Consider the following 15,653-nt stretch of genomic DNA (forward strand, 5'->3'; position numbering starts at 1 on the left):
AAGAGAGAGGTTCCCAACGTGTCAAGGTATCTCATTGCAAAGATGGGCTCAGTCAGTGACATATTCAAATTCATTTGTAATCTTTGTATATGATCTAAAGTCTCATAATTATGTATCACAACTTCAGAAGTAATGACATTTAATTATATCTATCAACAATTATAACGAATATGCAGAACGTATATACTGTTAGATGTTGTGATGATATGTCCACAGCTTGAAGTACATCAAGTGTAACAGGAAGTAGCAGGAAGTAAGATTTTCGTCACTTTAGTACAATATTTTAAATGAGATATTCTTTTGAAATGGCTGCTGAATATATAAATGAAACTTTTACAGGAAATAACAGTATAGTAGAGGAGGTCATTATCAAAGAAACGGATATAACGACTGGTGTGTATGAATCGCTACAGAAAACTAAGGATTGCGAGTTATATCAGACTTTAGAAAATAGTAAAACAAATCAGGAAGTTGACGCCAAGCGATGTAAAGTTATTTCAAAGAAGAAAATAATATATGTTTTACTCGTTTTCCTGTCGGTTACAGTCATTGGGACACTTATTGGCGTTATAATTCTTTTCGCTTCTACTACTAAAACAGGTATGTTCCTTAACTGTTTAAGATATGTGTTCTAAACATATCGCTTTACTTAACGAAAAAGTTATTTCCGAGATGAAGCTGTCGCTATAAATGAAGTGATGTTTTTAAAACGCATAATTCTTATGATGGAAAGGCTGCTACTCACATTATAAGGACACTTTTGCAAGCAAGGCAAAAAGAATCTAGTTTGAAAACCAGTCTAATAAAAAAAAATACGGTCTTCTTTCTGGTCTCTAACTTTTTGTTTCAGGAAGTATTTTCAAACAAAAAAAAAATCAGAAAAACAGAGTCTTTTCAAAACTCAACCCGTAGTCATTTTCTGCTTTTTCTATTTACGTAAAATGCTAGAATAAGTTGCCTATGTGTTCATAATGGTCTCGTAAAGAAAAAATATACAATATTATGTAATAGGTAACAAGCTATAACCATCACCTTCTAATGTAACATTTATTTAATATTCATTTCACTACTACAAAGATGGAAGCTGGGAAAACTGGGAGATGTGGAGTAACTGTAGTGCTGCCTGTGATGGTGGTTTCAGAACAAGGTCAAGGACTTGCTCAAATCCAACACCGTCTCCTTTTGGAAGATATTGTCAAGGAAACTCAACTGATATAGAATCGTGTGGAAACGAAAATTGCGGTAGGATATGTTACATTTTATGTATTATTTTGTGCGCTAGACTACTTTTATGAGACGTAACATGCACGTTTTATGTCTGTTTTCAGTGTGAATGCATGTTTTCTGATTACTGAAAAATATTTGGCTTGAAAACTTAATAAATGCATATTATTGTAATACGACCCGATTTTTTCAATATGCAACAAAAAAAAAAAACAACATTGAAACTGAGTGTTATTATTCAACACATGCGCTTTTCGTAAGTCACAATTGTAAGTCATTGTAACTGTAATTGTGCGCTGGAAAAGAAAACCCCACAAAACAGATAAAATTTGGTGACTATATTCGAAGATGTAGATAATGTAAATAATAGCCCTAGATAACATGTTATAATAGAAATAATATAATATTTTAAACAATGATTTGCTCTTGAATATGATCATTGATTGTCGTTCTGTCTGCGCCCTCATGATATTATTTTTTTACATCCAAACTCAAAAACAATGATTTTATTCAAGAACAAATATTAAAATGATACAGATGTATGCCAGTCTCGACCATCTGAATATCAAAAGGGGACACTTTTGATTGCGTATGTCTGTCTGGTTATACAAGACGTTTCTGCGAAAATAGTCTTACTAAGATGCTCATTCTAAAAATAACTGGATTAAGAATCCACGATTGTTCGTTATTGAAAACTCAGTTGGAATTATTTGTATATGATATCTCTGAAAACTGAAACATGTACTATTTTAAGTCTCAGAAATTGGAATCTGCAGTATTGTACATGAATTTGAAAGCACCTCAGAACATGTGCATTGAATTGGTGGTGATGTCTTATTTCACATATAGCTAAGTCAAAATGTTTCTCAGAGTCTTTAATAAATTGTAGCGTCTCATTGAATATTCAAGTACGAATTAGTATTGGCAGAGGTTTTATTTTTACATTATTGGCAGTTCATTTTCACCAAAATTTATCAATCGACAATCTTTTTCTAAATGGTAATAAATGAACAAAAAAAAACGTAAAAACACAATTCCCCGAGCACATTTTCCATTTGTGCAAATGGCGATTTTACAACAAAGGGAAACTACTACAGTAACTCTATACAAGGATAAAATATTAAAAGAAAATTACTCTTTTATTCGTCAAAACCAGAATTTCATGTCGATAACAGTGTTTATGTATGAATTTCCACATTTTAATCAAGGGCATTTAGTCATTTTCGAAATGTTAAACTTCTGTTACATGTACAATTCTATACAAACTCAGCCAGGCTACGTATGTACATGGTTCCATAGGCCCTAATACTATCACACAGTCGACGTACACGGTTTTGCAATGATCAGTCGGTATATTTTTAACCTGGAAGTCGAATTATGTCCTGTTTGAATGACTATAAATGACATATTATGTAACAACAACTTCCCTATTGTGTTAATGCGTCAGCGGGTATGTAGTGGTTTAGTAGTAGACGTGTTCAGACAGAGTTTGAGCAGTCTATATTCGGTATGTGTAATTTAATATAAGGAATTTGTTCATAACCAAGAGATAAAAAATATTTTTTATTTAAACATTTGAAAAAATGTGGTAGACGGGCGAACATACACGACGGAAATTTAATTTCTTAATGTCGTCTGCTACTACATCGCGGGCGACAAACACATTGATAACTATGCTTGGAAGTTAAAGTTAATATTCTAATATAAAATTATGTTCATAAAGCATATGTTTTACATTTATACTTTATAGACTTCTACTTAAAACAATTTGACTCAAATCTCAACCAAAATGGCTGTCTTACAATACCATTGATTATTTAGATATAAATGAATGCGACACAAATCCATGTTTGCATGGTTCTTCCCCGAGCACATTTTCCATTTGTGCAAATGGCGATTTTACAACAAAGGGAAACTACTACAGTAACTCTATACAAGGATAAAATATTAAAAGAAAATTACTCTTTTATTCGTCAAAACCAGAATTTCATGTCGATAACAGTGTTTATGTATGAATTTCCACATTTTAATCAAGGGCATTTAGTCATTTTCGAAATGTTAAACTTCTGTTACATGTACAATTCTATACAAACTCAGCCAGGCTACGTATGTACATGGTTCCATAGGCCCTAATACTATCACACAGTCGACGTACACGGTTTTGCAATGATCAGTCGGTATATTTTTAACCTGGAAGTCGAATAATGTCCTGTTTGAATGACTATAAATGACATATTATGTAACAACAACTTCCCTATTGTGTTAATGCGTCAGCGGGTATGTAGTGGTTTAGTAGTAGACGTGTTCAGACAGAGTTTGAGCAGTCTATATTCGGTATGTGTAATTTAATATAAGGAATTTGTTCATAACCAAGAGATAAAAAATATTTTTTATTTAAACATTTGAAAAAATGTGGTAGACGGGCGAACATACACGACGGAAATTTAATTTCTTAATGTCGTCTGCTACTACATCGCGGGCGACAAACACGTTGATAACTATGCTTGGAAGTTAAAGTTAATATTCTAATATAAAATTATGTTCATAAAGCATATGTTTTACATTTATACTTTATAGACTTCTACTTAAAACAATTTGACTCAAATCTCAACCAAAATGGCTGTCTTACAATACCATTGATTATTTAGATATAAATGAATGCGACACAAATCCATGTTTGCATGGTTCTTGCACTGACCTGGTTAATGGATACAGCTGTTTTTGTTTCACCGGATATAGCGGTCTGAATTGTCAAACAGGTGAGTGTCTTTTAATGTGTATACCTTGAAAAGCAGTGGTTGTTGATATTGTACTTACATAGTATAAACCAGGCACATATAATTTGGTTCCATCCAGAAAAAACAAGGAAAAACATCTCAGAAGAAAAACCACTCATAAAAAAATTCGATCTATACGAGTCTGCCATTTTTTTGCATAGCTTCTATGCATCCAAAGGATTCGTTCGGATTACACTGGTATGTAGAACATAAAACGTGCTCTTGTCAATGTATATAACAGTAATTGTTAAAGGGAGAGACTGGAAACGGTTTCCGCTCGATAACTGGTGATCTGGTAGTCAAACTTCATAGGGTAATTATTGGTCATTATTTTTGAGGTCAGTAGGTTAAAGTTCAAAATCATATTGACCTCGAGACTGAAATGATAACTAAAGAAAGCTTCGGCACACGAACCTCAAAATTGGTTGCCAGATGACCCTATTCGATTTTGAGGTCCGATCCTCAAAGGACATGGGCAAGGTCATGGTGACCTTGAATTTGAACTGGAAATCGGTTACCAGCTGTAACTGGTATTTTTGCGTCTGTTTATGTGTCGACCACAGGTTTCCTAGTGATAATTGAAGAAAGCTTTGGCATACAGGCGTCAAACTTCTAAGAATGTTTTCCTCTGGTTACTAGATAACCCCTTAGGAAAAAGGTCATAGTGATATCTGAAGGTAACCATATGGGGCATGACTGTTTCTCAAAAATCATTTGTTCATAGGTGCGTCAAGTGTGACATAAAATCAATGATATACACAAACATATATTTATGGTTTAAGATATTGATGAATGTAGCTCAGTTACGTGTTGCAATGGAACATGTATCAATGGTATCTGTAGTTACAGTTGCTTATGCAATGTTGGATTTGATGGAACCAACTGAATGTGTTCAATATTTCTATATGATTAAATATAGTAGAATACATTATGTCAACTTGCATCTATATTTAATTTATTTCTCATGATTACGGCCATATCCTTCATATTACGCAATAAATAGGATTCCTTTTGATTTATCAACCATTTTGTATTGCATGCATGCACGAGTGTACTCTCTATTGGTTTCTGGGATACAGGTCTGAGGTCTAGGTCAGAGTTACCTTGGGACTAAAAACGATAACTGAAGGACGCTGCGGTACAACGAACCTCCAACTTGCTTGGCAGATGACCCATATCGAATTTGAGGTCTGTTGTTCACCTGTTATGGGTACGGTCATTCTGACCTTGAGCTTGACCTTGAAATCGGTTTTCATTTATACCTGAAGAACACTAGTGTTTGTGTATGTCTGTCTGTCGACCAATGGTTTCATAGTGATAAATGAATAATGCGTTGGCCTATAGGCGTCAAGAATATGACAGTATATAACCCCTGAGGTCAAAGGTCATAGTTGATATCTGGCGGCTATCATGGGACGGGGGCATGCATGATTTACAAACACACCTTCTTCTTATATGAGCTTAGTTTTTAATTACTCAGCAGACATATAATCAATAAAATATACATACATATATTTTTGGTTTAAGATATTGATGAATGTAGCTCAGTCACGTGTGGTAATGGAACATGTATCGATGGTATCGGTAACTACAGTTGCTCGTGCAATGTTGGATTTGATGGAATCAACTGTGATCACGGTAAGTTCTATATTTCTATATGATAAAGTATTATACTATTAGAATGCATTCTGTCAACTTGCATCAATATTTCGTAGAAAATAACAATTTCTTTGATTACGACAATATCCTTTACAATAAACAGTAATCAGGATTTTTTTTAAATTTCTGCCACATACTAAGTATTTTAGTGCATGCATAAACGAGTGTACATGTACTGACTGATTCATAGCGACACACCATTTCCGTACTAGGGTTAAAATAAACGGGAAGCTGGCTACTCGTGTTAATGTAAACATGAGGCAAAACAACATAGTTGTTTAGAATTATATATTGCTTTTGAAGTAAAATATGACATAATTTTATTACAATTTCATTCCCTAATTTCCAGGATCATATATGAAAGATGCTATCGCTTTTGCAACGTAATATTGTATCTAAAATATGTTATCTACAGTTTATCATAGACAACCGAATTTCTGTCCAGACCAAACAAATGTGTCGTTCCTGGATATATCCTTCTTTTTTCAATGTTACAAATTCTGACAAAGCCAAAATCTGAGAATTCCGTATCCCAAACGACAATTTTGGTCTCGCTATACACACTTGCGTCTGTCTGTACACACTTGCGTCTGTCTGTCGGTCGACTAAGGATTTCCGATTGATAATTACAGAATGCTTTGACATACAGACGTCAAACGTCTAAGGATAATAGATCCCCCTGAGGCCATCATCGGTGGCATGCGCGTTTAAAAACACTTCTTGTGCGGTTAGTGTAAAATATCTCTGCAGACATGTTATCAGTACAATATACATACATATATTTATGGTTTAAGATATAGATGAATGTAGCTCAGTTACGTGTGGTAATGGGACATGTATCGATGGTATCAATAATTACCGCTGCTCATGCAATGTTGGATTTGCTGGATCCACCTGTGACCGCGGTAAGTTCTATATTTCTATATGCATACATTCTGTCAATTTACATCGATACTTAATCGACAATTATAACTCATTTCTCTTAATTACGGTCATTTCCTTTACAATATGCAATAAACACGATCCTTCTGATTTCTCAACTATATTTTATTGCATGCATACACGAGTTTACTGACTGTATAATAGCAGCACATCATTTCCGTGCTAGGTTTGCAATAAAGGGAAAGCTAACTACTCATATAAATGTAAACATAAGGCACAACAACATAGTTGTTGAGAATTATATTTTGCTTTTGAAGTAAAATTGGACATAATTGTATTACTATTACAAGATCAGATATGAAAGCTATAATCGCTTTTGCAACGTACATTTGTAATTCAAAAACAAAAATATATATGTATTAAATTATATCTGAGACAACCGATTTTCTGTGCAGACCAAACAAATGTGTCGGTCCTGAGTATATCCTTTTTTATTTCAATGTAACAAATTCTGACACAGCCGAAATCTTAGAATTCTGAATTCAAAACGACAATTTTGGTCCCGCTGTACACAATTGCACTGTAATTGTATTCTAATACAGAACGATTATCGGGTATTGTTGCTGTCATTTGACCACAGAAAACAGTGGTATAGAGTTGAAGCGTTCGTATGGATACTATGTACCGTAGTAATTACTATATTGTTATTTTAATTGTGTGGTTTTATCAAAACTTTATTATTTTGGCATCAGTAGGTCAGAGGTCAAATTCACAGTGACCTTGAGACTGAGAACGGTTTCCGCTCGATAACTAAACAATTGAAAATGATGTCGCGTCAGCTATTTTTGGTAAAATTTGACGCGTTGTGTTACGTTACTGAAAATGCTATAAAACCTTAGAAACCGTTGGTATCGAGCGAAAACCTTGTTTTTTTTTTCATGCATTTAGGTTGCATGTACATTTCAAATGAAACTGGCACAATCTTAGAGAAAGGTTAGTTTTTCTTATAGGCATACAGACACTAAGTAGGAAAATGGCTGGAAAAAAACTGGTAGTCGCATAATGGCAGATTCAAATAGTCCTCAGATTTTTGGGGGTTGTTTTGTTTTGTTTTTTTTTGTTTTTTTTTTTTGCTCTGTAGAGCTATTTTCCTTACTTTCTTTGCAATTTTGCTGAAATCACATGACAGATCTATGCTTGACATTTTTATAATAATAGCATAAAGAAGAACACCTGTTTAGTTTGTTGTAACCTATATTCAAACACTCTCTATGGTGTTCAGTTTATGCGCATCTGAACTTTGAACCGCGGTTTATCAGATATTAAACCATGCAGAGGCATTAATTATATAGTAAATTGGATGTTTTACTAATATTATTTCTAATCCTGTGGGATTATTTAGTTTATTCAATATTCTTTTATATAATATTTCCTCTGAATCCGGTGCTATAGGACGCCAGAGGTGTGGCAAATTTCATTATTTTTATGAATAGACTGTTACGATATAACAGTTTTATGTAACCTGCCCAGTTAGTTTATTAGGTACACCACAAAACTACGTATCGAGAGGTCGTGAGTTCAATGCCAGGTTAGGCAAATGTCATCATTGACGATACGGCAGAAGATAGCATGTTAACGTAATTCCTTCTCAGATGGTGGAAAAGTTTTCAATTAATTTCAATTAAACCGCCTCGATAGCCTAGTGGTTAAGCTTCCGCTTCGAGTGTGGAGTGTCGTGGGTTTGATCCCCGGCGGCGTCATACCGAAGACGCGAAAAAAGATACCAGCAGCTTCCTTGCTTGGCATTCAGCATTTAAAGGAAAACTAGCTTGTCTTCTCGTTTCTCTTATACTCGTGGCGATGTATTCAATCGACAGTGATTGATATGAATTGTAGAACTTATTTCACAATCGACCTAAATTAAATCTGTATGAACTAATTACTTGCAGAAAACAAGTCATAAGCATTTTGACAAAGTAAACCTAGGAAAACAAAGCAATCCTACAAGATGGCAGGTGTGAAATTTAGGTCCGTCCTGAATAAGTGTGTTTTTTTCAACTTTATCTGCAAACTCATTTCAGTATATCTCATTTCAGTATAGTTTTAAAAACATGGATAAATAACTTTCTCTAAAAAAACAAAACAAAAAATGTCAACTTAATACATCAAATAATCCGCATACTGCTACATTCATTCAATGAAATGTTTAGACATTACACATATTTCTTAGCCTAATATATGTCACTTTCAATTTGTAAATATTAAATACTTGAATTTTCCTTTTATCATGTAAATGATATATAGTTACCATCATGGAAATACAAAAGAATACAGTTATTCTGTGGCATGTCTTCAAGCATGAACCCAGACACACCCTGATCAATTTTGCTACTTGAATGTATATTACTATAATCAATCCAACTACAACTATGATAACAAATAAAACGTATATTGATATACATGTTTAAGCCTAAGCTAGTGCTAAGGGATGCGAAGAGTATTACGCATTTCATTTCTCATCATGAACATATTGAATGAATCAAACCGAGACTTGTTATTGTTTTGTCAGTATCTTAACCTTCTGATATTTTTAGTAAAAACAGATGATTGCCTCGACATTTTGCGGTACGGTGGAAATAGGGAAGACGGGGTTTATACACTTAGAACATGGAAAAGTCATCAGGTTGTTAAAGTATATTGCGACATGACCACAAGCGGAGGTGGTTGGACGGTATGTCAATTAAACATTAGAATTACATTTAGAGTTTAAAATACTACTCAAAACAAGCACCATGAGAATATAGAGGTAAAAAGGACCATGATGAGTCCCAAAATATATAATTAAGTTAATTTTTAGTAAAACCATTTTAAACTGTTTCTAAATACTCAAATATATCATATTCATTTAGTGATACGCAAAATTTGTTGTAAAAATGGCATGAATGATACACGTCATTCACAATGACGTTATACTGCATTTATGACCTTCTTAATGACACGTCTCTAAATGCTTGTAAGTCTTGAATTACTGAATTTTATTTCTTCAAATTTTCAGAGCGGAAAGGTAAATGAAGGTCAATTTAGACCGAATATATAACAATCTTAAACAATGTATTATTGTTGTTTTATAATCTTTAGCTACTCTTGCAATACAGGAAAGAAATCCTCATAAAAATCCAACACTGCAAATTTTCCTAAAATAAAATCAGCGCAGTGACTGCTATGAATTTTGAATTTCAAGCAAATATTGAGGTTATTAATTACCCGACACATCTGCAGTGACATTATGGATACAGTTGTTTTTAACATATCCCTTATATTAATTCTTGTTTCTTGTTTTTGGCTTTCAGATGCACATATTTCATGTCAAGTCCCTTTTAACGCCAAAGCCAAAGATTGTGTTTTAGAAATATGTATATGAAATTCTCTGTTCTGAATTTAGCCATCTCTCTTCTGAATTTTGACATTTCGATGCCAAAGATAGTAAAATACTTAGCATAGCTGATCAGTCCTTGCTGGAAATCTAAATTTTGGGGAATTTTTTTCTGATAGTCAAAGCAAACATTTATGCTATTATAGTATATTAGCAGTAGAACAATACAACATAAGTAGTATAGAGATTGTCACTTATGGCCTGATTATGAAATTTAATTAAAAAAAAATAATATTTTTTTAAACAACAACTTTTTAATTTAAAATCAACAATTTTTATAAATTATATTTTTTTAAAAATCAACTTTTTAATTTAAAATCAACAATTTTTATAAATTATATTTTTTTTTTAAAACAACTTTTTAATTTAAAACAACAACTTTTTAATTAAAACGTATATTTTTTAAAACAACAATTTAAAACCTATTAAAATAATTTATAATTGTTTGTTCGTTTGCTCTTTGATTGTTAACTTTTAGTATTTTATACAATAAATCATACAACGGTACTTTATCTTGTAACATTTTTATGAAAAAATAAACAATAATATCCACAGAGTGTACTTGTTTTGGCTTGACATTGTGTGATTTAAATTAAAATACATATAATATAGATGAGTTTACAAAATAAAATATATTGTTTGAAAGAAAGAAGATTTACTGATAATATAAATCCTCATTATGTTACGACAAAAAACGGGAGAAAAATGATAATGGCTACTTGTTCGTCTTGTGGAAGAATGAAATCAAAGTTTGTTAAAAGTACTATAACAGCAGGTAATTTAGACATCTATAAAGCAGTGTTACCTTTATTACCTAAAAAAGGGTTAACACTTCCAGGATATAACTATTGTGGGCCAGGAAATCCTTTAGATAATGGACCTCCTGTCAACGAACTGGATGCAGTATGTATGGACCATGACTTTTGCTATGACAGCGGTGTAAAAAAGGGTACATGTGACAAAAAAATGCTTTCCAATTTAAATAACACTAAATCAAAAACATTTGGAGAAAAGATTGCAAAACATTTAGTTGTGAAACCTATAATTAAAACGAAACATAAACTTGGGCTGGGTCAAAAGTCAAAAAACGGGAAAAGGGGGTATACTCTACCCCCGAAATAAATTGGAGTGATGAATTAGCAGAAGAATTACACAAACCAATTAAAAGAAAATTTAGGAAACGAAGAGTGATTGTCAATGATATTGATGATACTTGGTCTGCCGATTTAGTTGACATGCAAGCTTTTTCAAAATATAATAAAGGTGTAAAGTACTTGTTAACCGTTATTGATATATTCAGTAAATATGCTTGGGTTATTCCATTAAAGAATAAAACCGGAGAATCTGTTACCGAAGCATTTGAAAAAATAATTTCTGAAGATAGAATTCAGGGACAAAAGTCCCCGAAGACTGCAAGGATTCCACAAAATTTATGGGTAGATGAAGGAAAAGAATTTTATAATAAAAAGTTTGAATCATTTTTGAATAAATATAAAATTAACATGTACCATACATTTAATGAAGGTAAGGCTGTAGTAATCGAAAGATTTAATAGAAGTTTAAAAAGAATAATGTGGAAATATTTTACAGCAAATAATACTTATACTTATTTAGATAATTTGCAGGATATGGTTGATAAATATAACAAAACAAAACACTCTAGTATTAAAATGACACCAACCAAAGCCAGTAAAAACTTAAATAAAGGTACTGTTTACTTTAACTTATATGGTAATTTAAAGATACCAAGGAGTAAAGCAAAATTTAAAATTGGTGATCGAGTTCGTTTAAGCAAACTTAAAAGACATTTTGAAAAAGGATATACACCAAACTGGACAGAGGAAATATTTATAATTTATAAAATTAATAATACAAATCCAAGAACATACTCCAGCTATTCCTGTATTTGTAGCAGCTGTTGGTGTTGTTCCATCAATAATTACCATATTTATTAATAGACTGAAACTTAACGACAAGGAAGCTATTTTAAAATTGCATCACCACAAAATAAAACAACTAATAACAAAAGCACGGACTGCGGCTTTAGCTGTTCATAATCCTAATGATCCTAGAAAAGAAGAAGAGAAAAAAGTTATTCAAGATATTTTTTCAATACTGTTAGAAATGCAGAAAGAAAAAAATTATTTAATGCCCTTTGAAAGATATATGAAAGAATTTAAACTTAACGGATATAAAAGTAAAAAAGAAGAAGAGTAGTATTAAATATTACGTGTGTATTTTAAAGATTTTATTCTATAAGTATATTATATATAGATGGTTAATAGAAAGGTAGATAGAATGATTATACCAAAATTATCTAGCACTTTAGGAGAAATAATGAATCCAGACAAAAATTCATATAAAAAAGTTCTTAAAAGAAGAAATGTTATTAAATCAAAACTTGATCAAATAACTAGCGATGAATATAAAAATCACGTTATTGATAAATTACAAAATGTTATAGATCCTTATCTATTAGAAAGGAATTTATTTGAATGGGAATGTGGTTGTCTATTAACTGAAGAAGAAAATACTGTACCCTCGGGTACTAAAACCTCTAGTTTTAAAAAGTTATGTGATTGTCCCAGACCAAATAATTATCGAAACAATCCTAAAAAAGTTATTGTAACCGATTGTGATACTAATGAAGAAAAAACATATAAAAGCAATTATGCAGCGTTTAAAGACCTTAGTATTAATTCTGGGTTAATAACAATGTGCTGCAAAGGAAAAAAAAACGAGTAAAATGTGGAATATCAAAAAATAATGGAAAAAGATATAAGTTTAAATATTTTATTTCTTCTTAAATTTTATTTTTTTAATTTCTTTACGTGCGTTTTTTCTTAGAGATTTTTTTTCTAAATATAATATATAGATGGAAATCGAGAGATCCACAAAAGGATATTATAAGAAATTTAAAATTAAAATTGAATATAGATAAGATCCAAAGAATCAATTATATTTAACTATAAACGACTCTTATGAAATACTTAAATCTGAACTTAAAACTTTAAAAGGTATAAAAATAAACGTTGTTTTAAAAATAACTTTTGCAAAAATGGATAAGGCTGATACAATATATAAATCAGCCTATTTTCAATCAAAAGCTTTAGAAGTTATTAACAAAAACGAAATAAAAAAAACTTTGCGTCAAGCCTTTGACGAAATAATAAATAGAATCGGTAATTGGATTTCCGAAGGAAGCGGCTGGAGAATAAAGTCAGTCGATTCTCATTATATAAATAGATACAAATATAATCCTTTAAAAGCATCAAGCTATTTAAAATTACCGAAACCGCTACAACATCCAAAGAAAGGATTAATAAATATAAAGAACAATGACAATGAATGTTTCAGGTGGTGCCATTTGGCATATAAATTTCCTATTAAAAAAAATCCTCAAGAAGTTTCAAAATATAAAAAACATATAGACGATGTTGATTACACCGGAATAAAGTCTCCAGTGACATTGAATCAAATACATAAAATAGAAAATTTAAATAGCATTTCATTTAATGTATTTGGTTATGAGGAACCTAATGGAATATATCCATTATATATATCAAAGAGTGGTTTTGAAGACCACTGTGATTTATTATTAATTAATAACGATGAGAAAAATCATTATGTCTGGATTAAAGATTTTAACAGACTAATGAATAATATTACAAAAAACCGGCATAAAAAATATTTTTGTAAATCATGTTTACAGCATTTTACAAAAGAAGAAATACTGAATAGACATAAAGAAAATTGTTTGTCTATTAATGGTGTTCAAGGTATTAAAATGCCACCTGAAGGTAGTAAAATTGAGTTTAAAAATTTTCAAAAACAATTAGAAGCACCTTTTGTAATATATGCCGATTTTGAGGCATTAACAGAAAAGGTATCTAGTGCTCAGCCAAATCCAGATCCTTCATTTACAGAAGAATACCAAACACATACAGATTGTGGTTATGGATATAAAGTCGTCTGTTGCTATGACGATAAATATACCAAACCAACCCAGGTTTATAGAGGACCTGATGCTGTATATAAATTTATAGAAAAAATGCTTGAAGAAGAAAAGCGTTGTAAAGAAATATTAAAAAATAATTTTAATAAAGAATTAAGAATGTCTAAAAAAGATGAAATTGTATTTAAAAAGCAGAAATCTTGCCACATCTGTGGAAAAGAATACACAAAAGATACAATAAAAGTCCGGGACCATTGTCATATAACTGGAAAATTTAGAGGAAGCGCTCACTCAGAGTGTAATATTAATTTTAGACTAACGCATAAAATTCCTGTTGTTTTTCATAATTTAAGAGGTTATGACAGCCATTTTATTATGCAGCAAATAGGGAAATTTAAAAAAGAAGTCGATGTTATTCCTAATAATATGGAAAAATATATGGCTGTTATGATTAGCGATTTAGTATTTATTGATTCGTTTCAATTTATGTCTCAGTCGTTAGATAACTTAGGAAAAAACATTCCAGAATTTAAATATCTTCTGGAAGAATTTCCCAAAAGTAAAATTAATTTATTAAAAACAAAGGGTGTTTATCCATATGATTATATGGATTCATTCGATAAATTTAATAATACAAAATTACCTTCCAAAGAAGAATTTTATTCTGCGTTGAATGAAACACATATTTCCAACGAAGAATATGAACACGCTGGGAATATTTGGAAAAAATTTAAAATTAAAAATCTTGGCGAATACCATGATTTATATTTAAAAACTGATGTCTTACTTTTGACTGACGTTTTTGAAAATTTCAGAAAAATATGCATTGAATATTATGAATTAGATCCATGTCATTATTTTAGTAGTCCTGGATTAGCCTGGGATGCTATGTTAAAAATGACAAAAACTAAATTAGATTTAATAACAGATATTGATATGTATCTGTTCATTGAAAAAGGCCTTAGAGGTGGTATTAGTTATATAGCTAATCGCTATAGTAAAGCTAATAATAAATATATGAAAAATTATAATCCCAAAGAGGAAAATAAATATATAATGTATTTAGATGCTAATAATTTATATGGTTGGGCCATGTCTCAGTCTTTACCCACAGGTAACTTTAAATGGACAACCGAAAAACAATTTAAGAAATTAATAGCAAAGGGTAAAACCAATTTTATAGTTGAATGTGATCTTGACTATCCAGAAGAATTACATTCTTTACATAATGATTACCCACTAGCTCCTGAAAAAATTAAAATACCAGATGAATGGTTGTCTGGTTACAGTAAAAATATTAAAGAAATATTTAAAATTGGAAATAGTGATGTTAAAAAACTAGTTCCAACTTTAAGAAAAAAAAATAATTATGTATTGCATTACAGAAATCTTGAACTGTATACTCAGTTAGGATTAAAGGTGACTAAAATACATAAAATATTAACCTTTGATGAAAGTCCTTGGTTAAAAAAATATATAAAATTCAATACTCAAAAAAGATCTGAGTCAAAAAATTCTTTTGAAAAGGACTTTTTTAAGTTGATGAATAACTCCGTCTTTGGAAAAACGATGGAAAATTTAAGAAAAAGAGTTAATATTAAATTGACTCATGATGAAAATATTTTATTGAAGTATATAGCCAAACCATCGATTGTTAGTGCAACAAAATTTAATAATAATTTATTTGGGATTCAAAAAATAAAAGAAAGTTTATTATTGAATA

At 31.1% G+C, this 15,653-nt stretch overlaps 1 protein-coding gene across 2 annotated transcripts in view; it reads left to right on the forward strand.

Moving 5' to 3' along the window:
• Positions 1–248: 248 nt before the first annotated feature.
• Positions 249–15,653, forward strand: part of LOC123542254 (neurogenic locus notch homolog protein 1-like) — a 32,627-nt gene continuing 17,222 nt past the window's right edge. The window contains exons 1-6 of one of the 2 annotated variants that reach the window (XM_053531697.1): positions 249–600; positions 1,078–1,242; positions 3,873–3,983; positions 5,529–5,639; positions 6,455–6,565; positions 9,137–9,273. In XM_053531697.1, coding sequence (XP_053387672.1) covers positions 288–600; positions 1,078–1,242; positions 3,873–3,983; positions 5,529–5,639; positions 6,455–6,565; positions 9,137–9,273 — 948 coding nt within the window. In that variant the 5' untranslated portion in view covers positions 249–287. The remainder of the gene's footprint in view (positions 601–1,077; positions 1,243–3,872; positions 3,984–5,528; positions 5,640–6,454; positions 6,566–9,136; positions 9,274–15,653) is intronic. The other variant, XM_053531698.1, reaches the window with a different exon arrangement.

The sequence above is a fragment of the Mercenaria mercenaria genome, chromosome 19 (assembly GCF_021730395.1).
Source record: "Mercenaria mercenaria strain notata chromosome 19, MADL_Memer_1, whole genome shotgun sequence".
Taxonomy (NCBI): domain Eukaryota; kingdom Metazoa; phylum Mollusca; class Bivalvia; order Venerida; family Veneridae; genus Mercenaria; species Mercenaria mercenaria.